This window comes from Culex quinquefasciatus, chromosome 2 (assembly GCF_015732765.1).
Source record: "Culex quinquefasciatus strain JHB chromosome 2, VPISU_Cqui_1.0_pri_paternal, whole genome shotgun sequence".
NCBI classification, from domain to species: domain Eukaryota; kingdom Metazoa; phylum Arthropoda; class Insecta; order Diptera; family Culicidae; genus Culex; species Culex quinquefasciatus.
This window is the reverse complement of record NC_051862.1, coordinates 63,101,894-63,116,463: the sequence shown is the minus strand read 5'-3', so window position 1 is coordinate 63,116,463 and position 14,570 is coordinate 63,101,894. Positions and strand designations below refer to the sequence as shown.

At 34.7% G+C, this 14,570-nt stretch overlaps 1 protein-coding gene across 1 annotated transcript in view; it reads right to left on the bottom strand.

Moving 5' to 3' along the window:
* LOC6044628 (protein O-mannosyl-transferase TMTC1) overlaps positions 1-14,570 on the bottom strand; it is a 181,108-nt gene that overhangs the window by 162,861 nt on the left and 3,677 nt on the right. The window contains exon 2 of the mRNA XM_038256541.1: positions 14,234-14,570. This exon is cut by the window's right edge and continues 547 nt beyond it. Coding sequence (XP_038112469.1) covers positions 14,234-14,570 — 337 coding nt within the window. The remainder of the gene's footprint in view (positions 1-14,233) is intronic.

Genomic DNA, 14,570 nt, shown 5'->3' with positions numbered 1-14,570 from the left:
TTAATATCTATTAAGTCAAAAAGCATATAAACTAAGTTAATTAAATATAAACATTGATTTTATCATTGAAAACTATATTAGCAACCTTAGTGATGGTACATTTGACGTAAAAATTAATTTTATACACCTATAAGGCTGGTACAAATTTTATTTTAAAGTTTTTTCCACTCCCCTCTTAAAATTGGTAAAATTATTTTTTTCAAAAAACTTCAATATTTCAATGGAAATTTAAGTGCAATCAGCTGAAATCAATATAAAATGCATTCCCCTGCGTTTAGCATCATTTTGAGCATGTTTGGGTTGATTTGAAAATCTTTAGAATTTTTGAAAATTGTTGAAGTTTATTTTTCGCTGAAATTTTTATTTTCGTCAAATTACATTTTTTGAAAAATTATGTTTGCAAAACAACTGAACTAGTGTAAAATGCATTTTAAAACACTTTTTCCATGCAAATGTAGAAAATATGGCTTGTTATTATAATATTTATATTTTTTATTTTTTGTGCGCCACCCCTCCCCCCTTCCCCATTCTACCCATTCCAGAGCCGAGGGAAAAACACTTTGAAAAAAATTTGCATCGGCCTAATCAGATTTTAAACAAGAAAAACTGTGACTATCAAAGTCACCCTGGAATACAAACTAAGATTTTTAACGTAACTAATTTGTTTAAACAATATTGATAAAACTTTTTTTCAAAAATTGTTCTGGACCTTGTGTGGGCTACCCCAGTACATGTTTTAAAAATAATAATCTCAAGACAAACCTTACCAGTTGGAAAATATTACGAAAATAAATTTATATTCTTTCATAGTCACCCCGGTTTACGGTAGGGGATATTCATTAAAAAACGCGGCTTTAGTTGAAACGAAAAAAAAACATTTTTTCGAAATATTGGCAAAGTTACGTTAAACCATCAAACTTTATTTTTTCAAAAAATATATTTTTACGAAGATATTTTATATTTTGAGTACGTACATTAAACACTTCTTGACCTCGATCAAATTTGAATCCTCTGATCTTTGAAGCTCTCAGCAAATTCATAATGAAATTTCTCCACTAACTGAACCACCCTAATTGCACCAAAAATGACCACGCTGGCGGTCACATTCCGAAGGGGGGGGGGGGTCTCCACCAAGTCGAATGAAAGCTAGTTTATGTGTTTGCTCCACACTCTCTGTACCACCTCCGGCACCGCCCTGTTTGTATGTGTGCGCCAAAATGAAGTTCTAGTTCGAGAACTCCCTGGTGGTGGCGGGCAAAAATCCCATTTCTAGACAAATGGAAATAGGCTAGTCCTTCAAAGGAATGGCCACCGGAGCTGGTGGTAGGGTTAGAGGAAAATAGTTTACGAGCAGAACGCCGCCTTTTGGCGCGCCAGCTTTTTCGGAGCCCACGTTTGTGTTTGTGTGCGAGGTGCGGTTGTACGTGTGAGTCCCTTTTCATTTACTTTAATAACTTTGGCTAGAACCTCCGGGTCTGCGGGTCGAAAAATGCGCCTCCTGCACTTCTGGTGGTGTTAGTGAAATTTTACGCAACACGAAGGCAGAAAATTGGGATATTTTGGGAAAACTGACCATCCCTAACGACCACCCAGGTTCCGCAATTTCCCGTTCGTTTTGGCGGCTCAATTTTATATATGGGCTCGGCGCGCGATGTTCTCTTGCGCCGCGGGCTAATGTTTCCGCATAATTTATAAATATTCATGGAAAGCTTTCAGCAGGTCACACCGGCGCACTTCACTTTTCAAGGGGGTGTGCTGCTCCCAGGAGCAATGGGTGGAGAGGTGTGTTCGCAAACACAGACCACAGTTGTAGCCTGGCGGTGTTTTGTTGGGCAAAACACATACAGCGATTCTGAAGTGAAAACGGACCAGCATGTTTCGGGTTTTTTTTTGGTGGGAAGTTGAGCTGCTGGCATGTAAAGCAATAAGAGTTTACAAACCGAAATCTTTATACGTTAGGACTAAAAGTTTTACAAGAGGGTAAATCTCCGCCAACTAACACAGCAGTTACCCCAACTTTTGTCCCTGATCACGAATCCGAGTTCCGTTTTTTTGATATCTCGTGACGGAATGGCGGAACGACCCCTTTTAATAATGTTTTCAATAATTTGCAACCTGAAACGGTGATGAGATTTAAAATTTGGTGTCAAAGGTACTCTTATGTAAAATTGGAAATTCCGAAAAAAGTATTTTTCATCGAAAGAAACCACTCAATTTTTTTTTTAAAACTCTGCCATTTTTCGTTACTCAACTGCCATGATCAAGGACGACCAACTCTTCCAAAAGTTTTTTTTCGTAAAATTGCGATAACTCGTGATGTTTATAAGCAAACCCCTCATGTTTATGAATAAAATTTTTGTAATTGTCTGCTCTACAATTTTGTAGAACATTATTACACTCTAAAAAATAACCCTGCAAAGTTAGAAAAAACACGAAATTCTAAATTGAAAATTTTTGTTATAAATGAAAAAATTGCCCTTCTGAGTCAATGAAGATTCGAAAAGTACATTAAATTTCCGATAAAATAAAACCTCTTTTTTCGCATGCTCCAACCATTCGTCACGAGATTTCAAAAAACGGACCTCAGGGATCAGGGATCAGGGACAAAAGTAACCCCTTAGGATAAAGTTTCACGCAAATCAAAGAGGGGTCGGGGCAATTTTTCCCGATTTCGTGTGAGTTGGTAGTGAATTACCCACGAAAGTTTTTTTTTGTTTGCTACGAATGTTATGAAAAATATTCCAAAACAAGTGTTTTAAGGAAAATTTCTAGATATTGTTGAGAATTTTCAGTTTTTATTTATGTTCCAAAATATTATTTTTCATTTTATTATTTCACTTTTTGTCACGAAAAAAAAAAGATTTTCGAAAAGAATGTATTTTAGTGTTAAATGTTATCTATTGAGCTATGGTCAAACTTTATAATTATGTTTATCAACACAGCAGATATTCTGAAAAAAGATATTCAGATACTGCAGAATTATTAGATGAAAAAACAATTTTGCAAACATTTGTTTTTAAACTGTTTTCTAATGATTCTTCTCCGAAATAAGAAATGGATTTTATTTATATTTGTTGATTTGATCAAATTGTTCGCCCTTCTGCCGTTTTCAAGATAAAGCCACTTAATGTTTGATTTCAGAAAATTGCCATTGAAGATTGCTCCTCTGGTTTCTGAAATACAGCGAATAAATGAAAACAGAAACAAAAAAATTTAAGTTTTCTAAGTCTCATTTAAACCATAATTCACCAAAAAATCACTGCTTCAAGACTAAGTATTGCTCCTGCCCGATATAGTCACTAGACTGTCTCGATTTTATATAGAAAATCAAAAAAGCAAATAAAAAAGAATGAAGTTTTGTTATGCCTTTTGAGCCTCAAGAGTTTTCTTTCAATTGTAAAGCTGAGCAATTCTCAACGAAATCGGTCTTTTTTCTTCAATTTTAATTTTTGTAATTTTTGATCCAGCTGAAACTTTTTTCGTGCCTTCGGTATGCCCAAAGAAGCCATTTTGCATCATTAGTTTGCCCATATAATTTTCCATACAAATTTGGCAGCTATCCATACAAAAATGATGAGTGAAAATTCAAAAATCTATATATTTCGAAGGAATTTTGTAGGTATGAATACGGACTACACCGGAAAAAAATGTTACACGGTTAAACAATTTTGGTGATTTTTTATTTAACTTTTTGTCACTAAAACTTGATTTGCAAAAAAACACTATTTTTATTTTTTTTTTTTTATATGTTTAAGAGGACATAAAATGCCAATTTTTCAGAAATTTACAGGTTGTGCAAAAAATCTTTGACCGAGTTATGAATTTTTGATTCAATACTGATTTAAAAAAAAAATCGAAATATTGGTTGCAAAAATTTTTCAATCAAAATTTACAATTAAAAAGTATTTTAGTGAAATTTTGATAAAGTGAACTGTTTTCAAGTTAAAGAAATTTTTAGAAGACTTTTTTGAAAATAGTCGCAGCTTTTCATTTTTTAAATTAGTGCACATGTTTGCCCACTTTTGAAAAAATATTTTTGAAATGCTGAGAAAATTCTCTATCTTTTGCTTTTTTGAACTTTGTTGATTCGACCCTTAGTTCCTGAGATATTGCCATGCAAAGGTTAAAAAACAGGAAAATTTATGATTTCTATGTTTTCTAAGCCGCCCTGGGCTCCTAAGTGTTTGAGTACGGCACGGAGCGACGGCGCTGGTTACCCATATTTACACAAAGAATTTAAGAACGCCCACCGCGGGATTCGAACCAGCAACCGCTGGATTGTGAGTCCAGTGCGCGGTACGATTGATCCACATGGGCGGCACAATGGTCCGATTTACAATGTTCAAATATGAAAGATTCGTGAAATTTTCCGATCTGTCAAATACAATATTTTCATAAAATAAAAATCAAGACTAACATTTCAAAAGGGCCAAACATTCAATATTACGCCTTTTTAAAATGTTAATGTTGGTTCAAAGTTTTTTTTAAATATTTTTTTTTGAAAAGATCGGACAATTTTACGAATGTTTCATATTTTAACATTGCTAATTGGACCATTAGTTGCTGAGAAATCGACATCAGAAAATGGTGGGATGTTGGGGTGAGACTTAGAAAACATCAATTTCCTGTTTTCAAACCTTTGCATGGCAACAAAGGGTCGTATCAACAAAGTTCAATAAAGTAAAATATAGAGAATTTTCTCAGGCTTTCAAAAATATTTTTTTCAAAGATGGGCAAACATGTGCACTTATTATAAAAAGGAAAATTTGCGACTATTTTCAAAAAAGTCATCTAAAAATTTCTTTAACTTGAAAACGGTACACTTAATCAAAATTTCACTTAAGTACTTTTTGATTGAAAATTTGATTTTACATCGAAAAATGAAGTTGAAAAATTTTTGCGACCAGCATTTCGATTTTTTGAAAAAAATAGTACTGATTAAAAAATTCATAACTCAGTCAAAGATTTTTTGCACAATCTGGAAAATTCTGAAAAGTTGGCATTTGATGTCCTCTAAAACATATAAAAAAATGAAAAAATTAAAAATACTTTTTTTGCAAATCAAGTTTTAGTTGCAAAAAGTTAAATAAAAAATCACAAAATTTTTTTTTCCCTGTATCATTTTTTTCTTGTGTAGTCCGTATTCATACCTACAACTTTGCCGAAGACACCAAATCGATCCAAAAATTTTTTCAAAAGATACAAATTTTTGAATTTCATACATCATTTTTGTATGGACAGTGCAGAATTTGTATGGAAAATTAATGATGCAAAATGGCTTCTTTGGGCATACCGAAGGCACGAAAAAAGTTTCAGCCGGATTAAAAAATATAAAAAAACGAATGACCGAAATCTGAGAGAGCTCTAAAAATATTAGTGAAACAAAATCAAGAACAAAAAATGAGGCATTTCAATACAAATTTCCATTGTCCCGGGCAGACGGTAATAACAAAATTCATGCCATTTCAATAACAAATATTGTTAAAATAACAGAAAATGTTATGGAATCTTCCTGAAAAATCAATTTTTGCATAACTGCCCATAATTGAAAATTCGGCTATTATGCCAAATCAAGTATTCCGAGAAAAACGCGTTTTAGTGTTTGTCACAAAATCTCCGTCAAGGTATTTTCCCATAAGAGTGGCATATTAGCCGTTTGGTTTTTCGCATCGGCAGCCAAGTCTAAACACTATTTCAGTAAAATTCAAGTTCCAGAAGATGCGTTGGAACATCCTCTCCCGGGCAGAAAGTTGCATCTTGGAAAAATCTACCCATGTTCGTAAAAACACGAACAAGTCAAGTTCACCCCAGGGTATGGTTAAGAGATAACCGAACATGGCTACGAACATAAATTGTTCGAGGCGTATCTGCGAAAAATCTTGTTGAGTTTATTTGACCAACAATGCCACATCAAGTTGAGTTTATAGTAGCAATCAACTGAAATCTTCCAAAAATCATATCAAGTTCATAAAGTAGATTTTGATCCCAAAAATAATTTTATTGGTTTTTAATGCACCCGCCACAATTCAGACCCCCCCCCCTTCTTCCTCTTCACAAATATTAGTAATATTGCTGGAATATATGCACTCACATCAAAACAAGATTTTACAATGTTGAAAAATTATTTTACTTAAAAAACTCATTAAAAAATTGTGAAGAAAGCGTTGAATTGCCAAAATGTCACAATAATTTTCCAAATCACGAAAAATCCAAAGTCTCTATATTCCATTTTTTTAAATTAAAAATAAAAGTTTATGAAAATATTCCTAAAATTGCACAAGTCCAAAAATCCACAGTAAAATTTCAAAAAGCCTGGTAATGTTTCTTATCAACTGGCTGAGAGCAAAAATTACGCAAAGTCCTGAAAATCTAATAAATTCTACCAAAAATCTTGTCGTGATACGGATCCCGTAAATTTTCTAAGTGCCAGAACGATTTTTGCAGGGGGTATATCAATAATTATTAAAAACCAACTTTCGAATTTCAAAATTTCATTGAATACGTTTTGTTAGGGACATTATCTTAGGAACAAACTGATGTTTTTGCAAAAATCGGACGAAAATTTCCTGTAATTTCGACGAATTTTCCGAAATTTTGGTTCAAAGCAAAAATAAACATCAAAATATTTTATCATGTTTCCAAATTCCCAAAAAAATTCTAAGTCCCGATTTTTTTTCGGTTTCCTCATCTCGAAAATTTTCCAAGTGTTGAAAATATTTTACTAGCCGAAAGCCAAAATTTTGCTAAGTCCAAAAAATCAAATAAATTCTACCAAAAATCTTGTCGTGATACGGATCCCGTAAATTTTCTAAGTGCCGGAACGATTTTTGTAGGGGGTATATCAATAATTATTAAAAACCAACTTTCGAATTTCAAAATTTCAATGAAGACGTTTTGTTAGGGACATTATTTTAGGAACAAACTGATGTTTTTGTAAAAATCGGACGAAAATTTCCTGCAATTTCGACGATTTTTCCGAAATTTTGGTTCAAAGCAAAAATAAACATCAAAATAATTTATTATGTTTCCAAACTCCCAAAAATTTTCTAAGTCCCAAAAAAATGCTTTTTCTGTAAAAGTAACGAATTGAAAAATATACGCAAAAATTTCAAAGTCCAGCATAAATAAAATCAAACTTTAAAATATCAGCTCATGAAAATTATTCTAAGTGTCGGAAATTGAAAATTATGTCAGTGACTGCTAATTTTTCTAAGTCCAGCATAAATTTGAAATAAAGTCAAAATAATCATTTCATGATGTTCGGGTAGAATTTTGGAAAAAATAAAATTTTCGAAATTTTTGCTAAGTCTAAAAAAACTACCACTAACACCTCAATATCAACTGTAGATAATGCAGTATGATCATGGAATATACTTTCCATGATACGCAGTCGGTTTCAAAAGACGTCATAACTCGAGGAGTTTACAGCAAGATGCGAATAAACAAGCCAAGATAGTTCGAAGTTATATCCACCAACTCACTTTCCGCCCGGGCTACCACCTGGTGCTAATATCTCGTTTTTGTCAAAAGTGGATATTAGCCGTTTTTTCAATGGTGGGCAGATAAGAGTTTAATAACAGTTTATTTTATCATAACTAAATTTGTTATTGGTCTGATATTGGTTAAAAGCCAAAACAACTTGGGAATAACATTTTTTGTTATGGAAGAATAACTCCAACTGTTATTGGGATGATCGGATTAGTTGTTAAAATAACAAAAAAATAATAACAAAGATTTGTTCGAAGAATAAATAAAAATATTATTAGTTTGTTATTGCAATAACAATCCGATAACAAAAAAATAATAACGACGAATAACAAATCTTGTTATAAATAACATAAAATGTTATTGGCCTAGTATTTTCAAATATCAAAAATGTTATTTCCAAGTTATTTCCGTTTGCTCGGGTCACTTCAAAATTAAATTCGCAAAATGTGGATGCAATCAATCGGTGATAAAAATCAAAATGATATAAATAAGGTTTGTCATACTAATTCCCATACTAAATTGAAGTACACTCAACAAAAACAAAGTGTGCAACAAAAAAAAACCTTGTTTTGAAAAATCGACCATCTCGAGCTAATAGTACTATGGAACATAGTTTATGGAAGCCTAATAAATTGGGTAAATTCATTGAAGGAAAAATGTTACATAATAACTTTCTAAAAGTTGATTAAGCTAGACTGTATGAGTTCAGTAAGCATCTCTCAAATGTAAATAATACTATTATTCCTATGATTCCATTCTTAAAAATCTTAAAATTCTCTAAACTATGTTGAAATGCTTCACAGCTCCTATTTCCTTATATTTTAAGCATGACCCTAATTCATAAATCAAGTTAAAGTCAAAGTTGCCTGATTACCTGGAATTGAGAAGAAGTCCAGACTGAGACCAAGAACAGAACGTACCTTACTACATTTAAATGATTTTATTTTGAAACCCAAATTCCTCCCCACCGAAAAAGCTTCAGACGCGAGCGTAAACATGCGGGCTGGAGAAAAACAGCATTTCCCAGCGTAAATACTCATTTCCCATATATGTTGCCAAGGGTGCAGGACGGAAAATGTGTGCCCTGTTTGTCGACGCTGGGTAAATGCCATTGCTGTGGTGAGTCGAGCATGGGCACAAAGATCGTTGTGGCTTTTTCGGATCAAGTGAGTGTGTGTGGAGTTTTTCCGCGGAAAATTTCAGCGCTGCCGGTGGTTGTAGAGTTTAAAAGTTTTAAGCTGCTGGTACTGATGGGATCGCACATGCGAAAATTCTCCCCTCGGAAAAAGCGTCCTGCTTGTTTGCTTGCTTGGGTGTTTGTGATGTTGTTGTTTTTACGCATCGAGGCATAAACAATTCTGCGGTTTTTCTGGGAAGAGAGAACGTTTTTCTCCGAAAGTGTATTTAGCTGTTGTGCTGGGAAAGTGGGTATTTTATGTTGGATGATGTTTTGAGTTTTTACTCGGCGTTGAATAATTACTGTTTGTTCTCATTTATTGTTTATTCAAGTTCAACGAACACATTTTCAGTACTCAGAATTTATCCACCGAGAACTAACTGCAAATAATCTTTTCAACGCCCAAAAGCAAAATAATCTGGCAACAACACGTCATTATCAGCTTTTCATGCCGGATTTCCATCAATGCTGAAATCCATCCCCATTCATCACTGCGGCTGCCCCCGTAATTACCCGTAAACTTTTCCGAAACCCGGCTCATATCGATAATTTGCCACACAGTTTCGCATCGAGAGATGAATGGGCTCCCTCTGTCCGATCCAGGTCATCCGGATCAGTTCCCATAATTTGTAATTGTCCACCGATCAACACCAATTGAGGGCTGCTGCTGCTCCTCGTTCCCCACTTGAACCCTCTTCAACTCTGGTGAACAGAGCATCAGGGAGCGGTTGCAATTAAATCGATGCAGACAAAGGTTGCAATAATCATCCCATGTCAAGTAAGTGAGGCATGTATTCAGTAAATACCCTCATCGTCGAGCTATGAGCAGAAAATTGTATCGAGTTTTCCTAGCCCCTCCCACTCTGCCCCACTCAACCCATCAATCTTTTTTTATTATGCTCTGAAATCGGTACGATTTATACAGAAATAACATTGATTGGAGATATTTATCATTTTCTATGGCAACGATCTCGGCGTGGTCTCCCCCGCACCCCAACCTTTGGTGGCATCATCGTTCATCCCTGCTAGGATATAGCAACGAGGCTCTCCCTCGCTAGTGTCCTGGAATGCCAACGGAGACTAGGAAGAAGGTTGAACTTTGAAGTGGAACACCACAATGTTACAACGAGGCGGCTGGGAAAGATAGGGGAGGCTTTGGGTGGAAAGAAGCGGTAGGAGGGAAATTCAAACGTTCTGGTTGAGGTGCTGCCGAGAGTTTGGTGGGGGAACGAGGTGGAAGAAAAAAGATCAACACTTGACACAAATAACGGCGAGGTTTCAAGTGTGGGTGATGGATGGGATTGGAGGGTTGTAGTGAAATATTTATGTAGAATGGACAGGGTGTATTTTTTTTTGGAAATCATGGAAAATTTAAGAATCTGACAATTAAAGCAGCTCAAAAAGAATTCTAATATTTTGAAATTGATTTAAATTAAAACTGAAGCTAAAATTAAAGTTGAGATCAAGGTTGTTAACCGAAAAAGTTATCGTCAATAACATTATTGTCAAACGATAACGATAATTGTTATCGTTATCGTTATTTCGATACAATCCAAACTCGATTATCCGAAGCCTCGATCATCCAAAGTATCTATTATCCAAAGTTCGATTATCCGAAGGTTTGTATGGGACATCAAATTCGAATTTTGCGACCCCATTTCAGTCAAATTTGAATGGTTGATTACATGTAAAATAAAAAAAATGCATTTTTTCAATATTTCATCATCGCCATATTGGCCGCCATCTTTGATTTAAATATTCTAAATCCTTTTAGAGTAGTTTAAGGGTCATGCTTAAGTTCATCAATCAAAATTATGATAACGAAAAAAAAAATCCCTGATTCGATCAACTGAAGTTTTGATTATCCGGAGTGAAATTTGCTAAGAGCTTCGGATAATTGAGTCTGGACTGTAATCATATCATGATGAATTTTCATTGTTTTAACAAGGATTTTTTTTTTTTGAAAATTGAGTAAGTTTCAAAGGGACCATCTATAAACTACGTAGACTTTTTAGAAAATACTCAAATTTTCAAAATTTGCGACATAGGTATCAATCGAAGCAAAATTTCGTATGCTGTTTCACTTTATTAAATATTTTTTCTGGAAAATACTTAAGTTTTCGTAAAATACCGTATTTTTTCGAAAAGACTCAAATTTTCCAAATTTTCAATGGGTATCAATCGAAGCAAAATTTTGCATACTTTTGCACCTTAGTATTTTTTTTAAATGCTAAAATTTTCGCAAAATGCCGTTTTTTTTAATATTTAAATTTTCCAAATGTGCAAAATGGGTATCAAACAAAGCGAAATTTTCATGTCTTTTTACTTTGTTAGTGTAGAACTAAAATTTTCACAAAATAGTTTATTTTTTCGAAAAAACTAAAATTTTCAAAATTTACAGTATGGGAACGAATCGAAGCAAAATTTTGAATATAATTTTACTTGATTAGAGTTGTTTGGAAAATACTAAAATTTTCACTAAATACCGATTTTTTTCAAAAATACTAATTTATTTAATATTGTCAATATGGGTCATTTCAGGTCAATTGGGTATGTTGGGTCGCGGACCCTATTATCGGAGATTATTTATCACCCCCTGTCGCATGGGGGGGGGGGGGGCGGGGGTTGAGGGGACATAGAAAGTCGTCGTGTTTTATTTTATTGTACCGTCCTCCCAGTGGTGTCTTCGTCCGCCGTCGTAATATTCGTTTCGTTTCTAGTTCCGGACGTCCCCGCAGTAATGCACAACGTAGGGCACTGGACGATTGGGCCGAACAAAAACAAAATTTCAACAAGTTGCGTATATTTTCGAAAATACTTATATTTTCATAATTTTAATACCCATATGGGTCATTCCAGGTCAACAGGGTACACTTTTGGACTCGACCTTCACCGATTTGGAACAAACTTGGAGGGAACGTTCATCTATCGATAGTTAACAGAAATCCCATGTTTGGTGCTGATTGGATCATGCCTCTATTTTTGGCACCGCCCCCTTTTTTGACGATTTTCTTTTTTTTGTTTTTCTTTCAATCATAATTTTGCAGCTATTTGAGCAAAAGACATACTACAGATTGCATTTTATAGAAAATTGTCCAATGAATTTGATGAAAATAAAATTTCAACCCTTGAATGCCCCCTTACACTATATTTTAACGTTTTAAGTCTTAAAATTAAGTTTTGATCAATTCTTTATATTTTAATTTGTTTTATTTTATCACCATCGTGTTCCTTGAACAATTTTACATGATAATCAATGTAAACCTCAAACTAAAATGAACTTTTGACGAGAAACAGCGATTTTACTGCGCAATACAAACATTTTAGAAAATCGCAAAAAAGGAGGGCGGTGCCAAAAAAAGGGATGGTCCAATCAGCACAAAACTTGGTATTTCTGTTAACTATCGATAGATGAACGTTTCCTTAAAGTTTGGTCCAAATCGGTGAAGGTCGAGTCCAAAAGTGTACCCAGTTGACCTGGAATGACCCATATGGGTATTAAAATTATGAAAATTGAAGTATTTTCGAAAATATACGCAACTTGGTGAAATTTTTAGTACCTTTTTCCAAGCAAACTGTACTAAAGTGGAAAAGCGTACAAAATTTCACTTTGTTTGATAGGGACCATCCATAAACCACGTGGACACGTGGGGGGGGGGGGTATGGCGATTCTCCACGATCCATACAAAAAAGTTTTTTTTTAAACATGAATTGATTATTTACTAATAAAATAAATTGAATTGAACAAAGCGAAATTTTGTATGCTACTTCATTTTTATTGGATTGTTTGGAAAATACAAGAAAAAACACAAAATACCGTTTTTTTTCAAAAATACTCAAATTAAAAAAAAAATGGTTTCAAATCAAATAATTCGCTCTACAGCATTGCCTTGGCGTTCTCGCTTACGAGATTCCTACTCGAGAATTTTGTATGCTATTTTACTTTATTAGAGTTGTTTTGAAAATACTAAAAATTTCACAAAATACCGTATTTTTTCGAAAATACTGAAATTTTTACAAAATACCGTAGTTTTTCGAAAATTCTAATATTTTCAAAATTTACAATATGCATATTGTATGGGTATCAAAATTATGAACATTTACGTTTTTTCGAAAAAATACGGTATTTTGTGAGAATTTTAGTACCTATTTTCCAAACAAACTGTACTAAAGTGGAAAAGCGTACAAAATTTCGCTTCGTTTGGTACTTATATTGTAAATTATGTAAATTTGATTATTTTCGAAGAAAAGCTTAAATTGAAGTTAAAATTGAAATTGAAGTAGAAATTGAAGTTGAAATTTAAATTGAAATTAAGTTGAAATAGAAGTTGAAATTAAAGTTGAAATGAAAACTGAAATTGAAGTTCAAATTTAAGCTGAAATTGAAGTTGAAATTGAAGTTGAAATAGAAGTTGAAATTTAAGTTGAAATTAAATTTGAAATTTAAGTTGAAATTAAATTTGAAATTTAAATCAAAATTTTATTTGAAATTGATGTTGAAACTGAAGTTGAAACTGAAAAGGGAAGAAGCTGGAAACCACCATGCTTAAGTACTTCCTGTAAACAATTCAGCTGGGGGTATGGAAAGGGTAAGCTGCTGCTCACAATGTAATCTTTGTGTGATGAAATGTTTGACACTTTTTGAAAATAAAACACCACGCGATAAGTCACATCGAGTGCACGAGTGAGCGAAGATCAAAGAGTTGAACAGCTATGGTTTATCTAAATGGTGTAAACTCTTTTTCTCCGCTCCCTTCGGCCCTTTCAACTGGGAAACACGAGTACATATCTGGTAGGGAGCGGCAGGCAATTCATGATATAACCAGATGGGACCTTCCCCAGCACATGAGGAGAAATTGGTTTTTCCTACACACTAACCGAATGCCTACTTTCTGGGGGAGGGGGTTGGGGTTGAGGAAAACTCCAGCATAATACATTTACGTCCTGGCGACAGCTGCTGATCAATCTCTCGGAGCCTTTGATGAGGTTTTTCCCACAGTAAGGGCAAACCACACCCATGATGAGGGTAGCTAGAGAAGGGGGAGGGATGAAATTGCTCAGCATGGAAAGGACAATTATGGGGAGTTATGTTGGCAGGGTATGTTAATTAACAGACGGAGAATGTGCCGTCGTTGATTGGAACATATTTTCAGGCATCGAGATTTGGGTGGGTGGAAATAACAAGTCAATAGAGTAGAAGCTTTGGTGGCTCCGGAATAATGTTATCAGAATTGTCTCAGATTTATGCCTTTGTTAGGTTTTGATAGTCGTTAAATTTCATAATGTTTATTTTTTAATAAGAGGCACAAGTTAAAAACCATTCTGTTGAAGTGTTGGGTTACAAATTTTAATTTTCAACTTGAACATTGTTTGAAAACAATTGTTGAATTATTAACTTTTCTCGTCATATAAACCCAATAAAACGGATAAGGTTATAGAACGGATACTCAATTTCAAATGTATAATAATAATGTATAATGTATGTATTCGCTGTCCCTCCTACTCATTACGTAAAATTACACCCTAGCCCCACAACTACTACAACCCATCACAACTTTCACTACTCACCGAAATGTCAGCGTCGTCAGCGGCCGGTACGATTTATGGCTGCCGACGTCCGCCATCGGCGTGCCCCAGAAATCGTTCCGGAAGACCTGCCCCACCGAACTCAACCCCAGCACGTCCTTGTTCATCGTGATGGCGGGGATGTCGTCGTGCACAAAGTCCCCCTGCAGCCCGTTAAGGTAACACCCGATGGCCACCAGGCCCACGAAGAAGTACACCCGCCAGTCCACGGGGTCGTCCACGTGGCCGCCGTCACATTTCCCACCCGCCTTGCGAAGACACGGACTCGGACTGCCGCGACTCCCACAGGGGCTGGAGTCCTGACTTCCGGTCGAGTGAC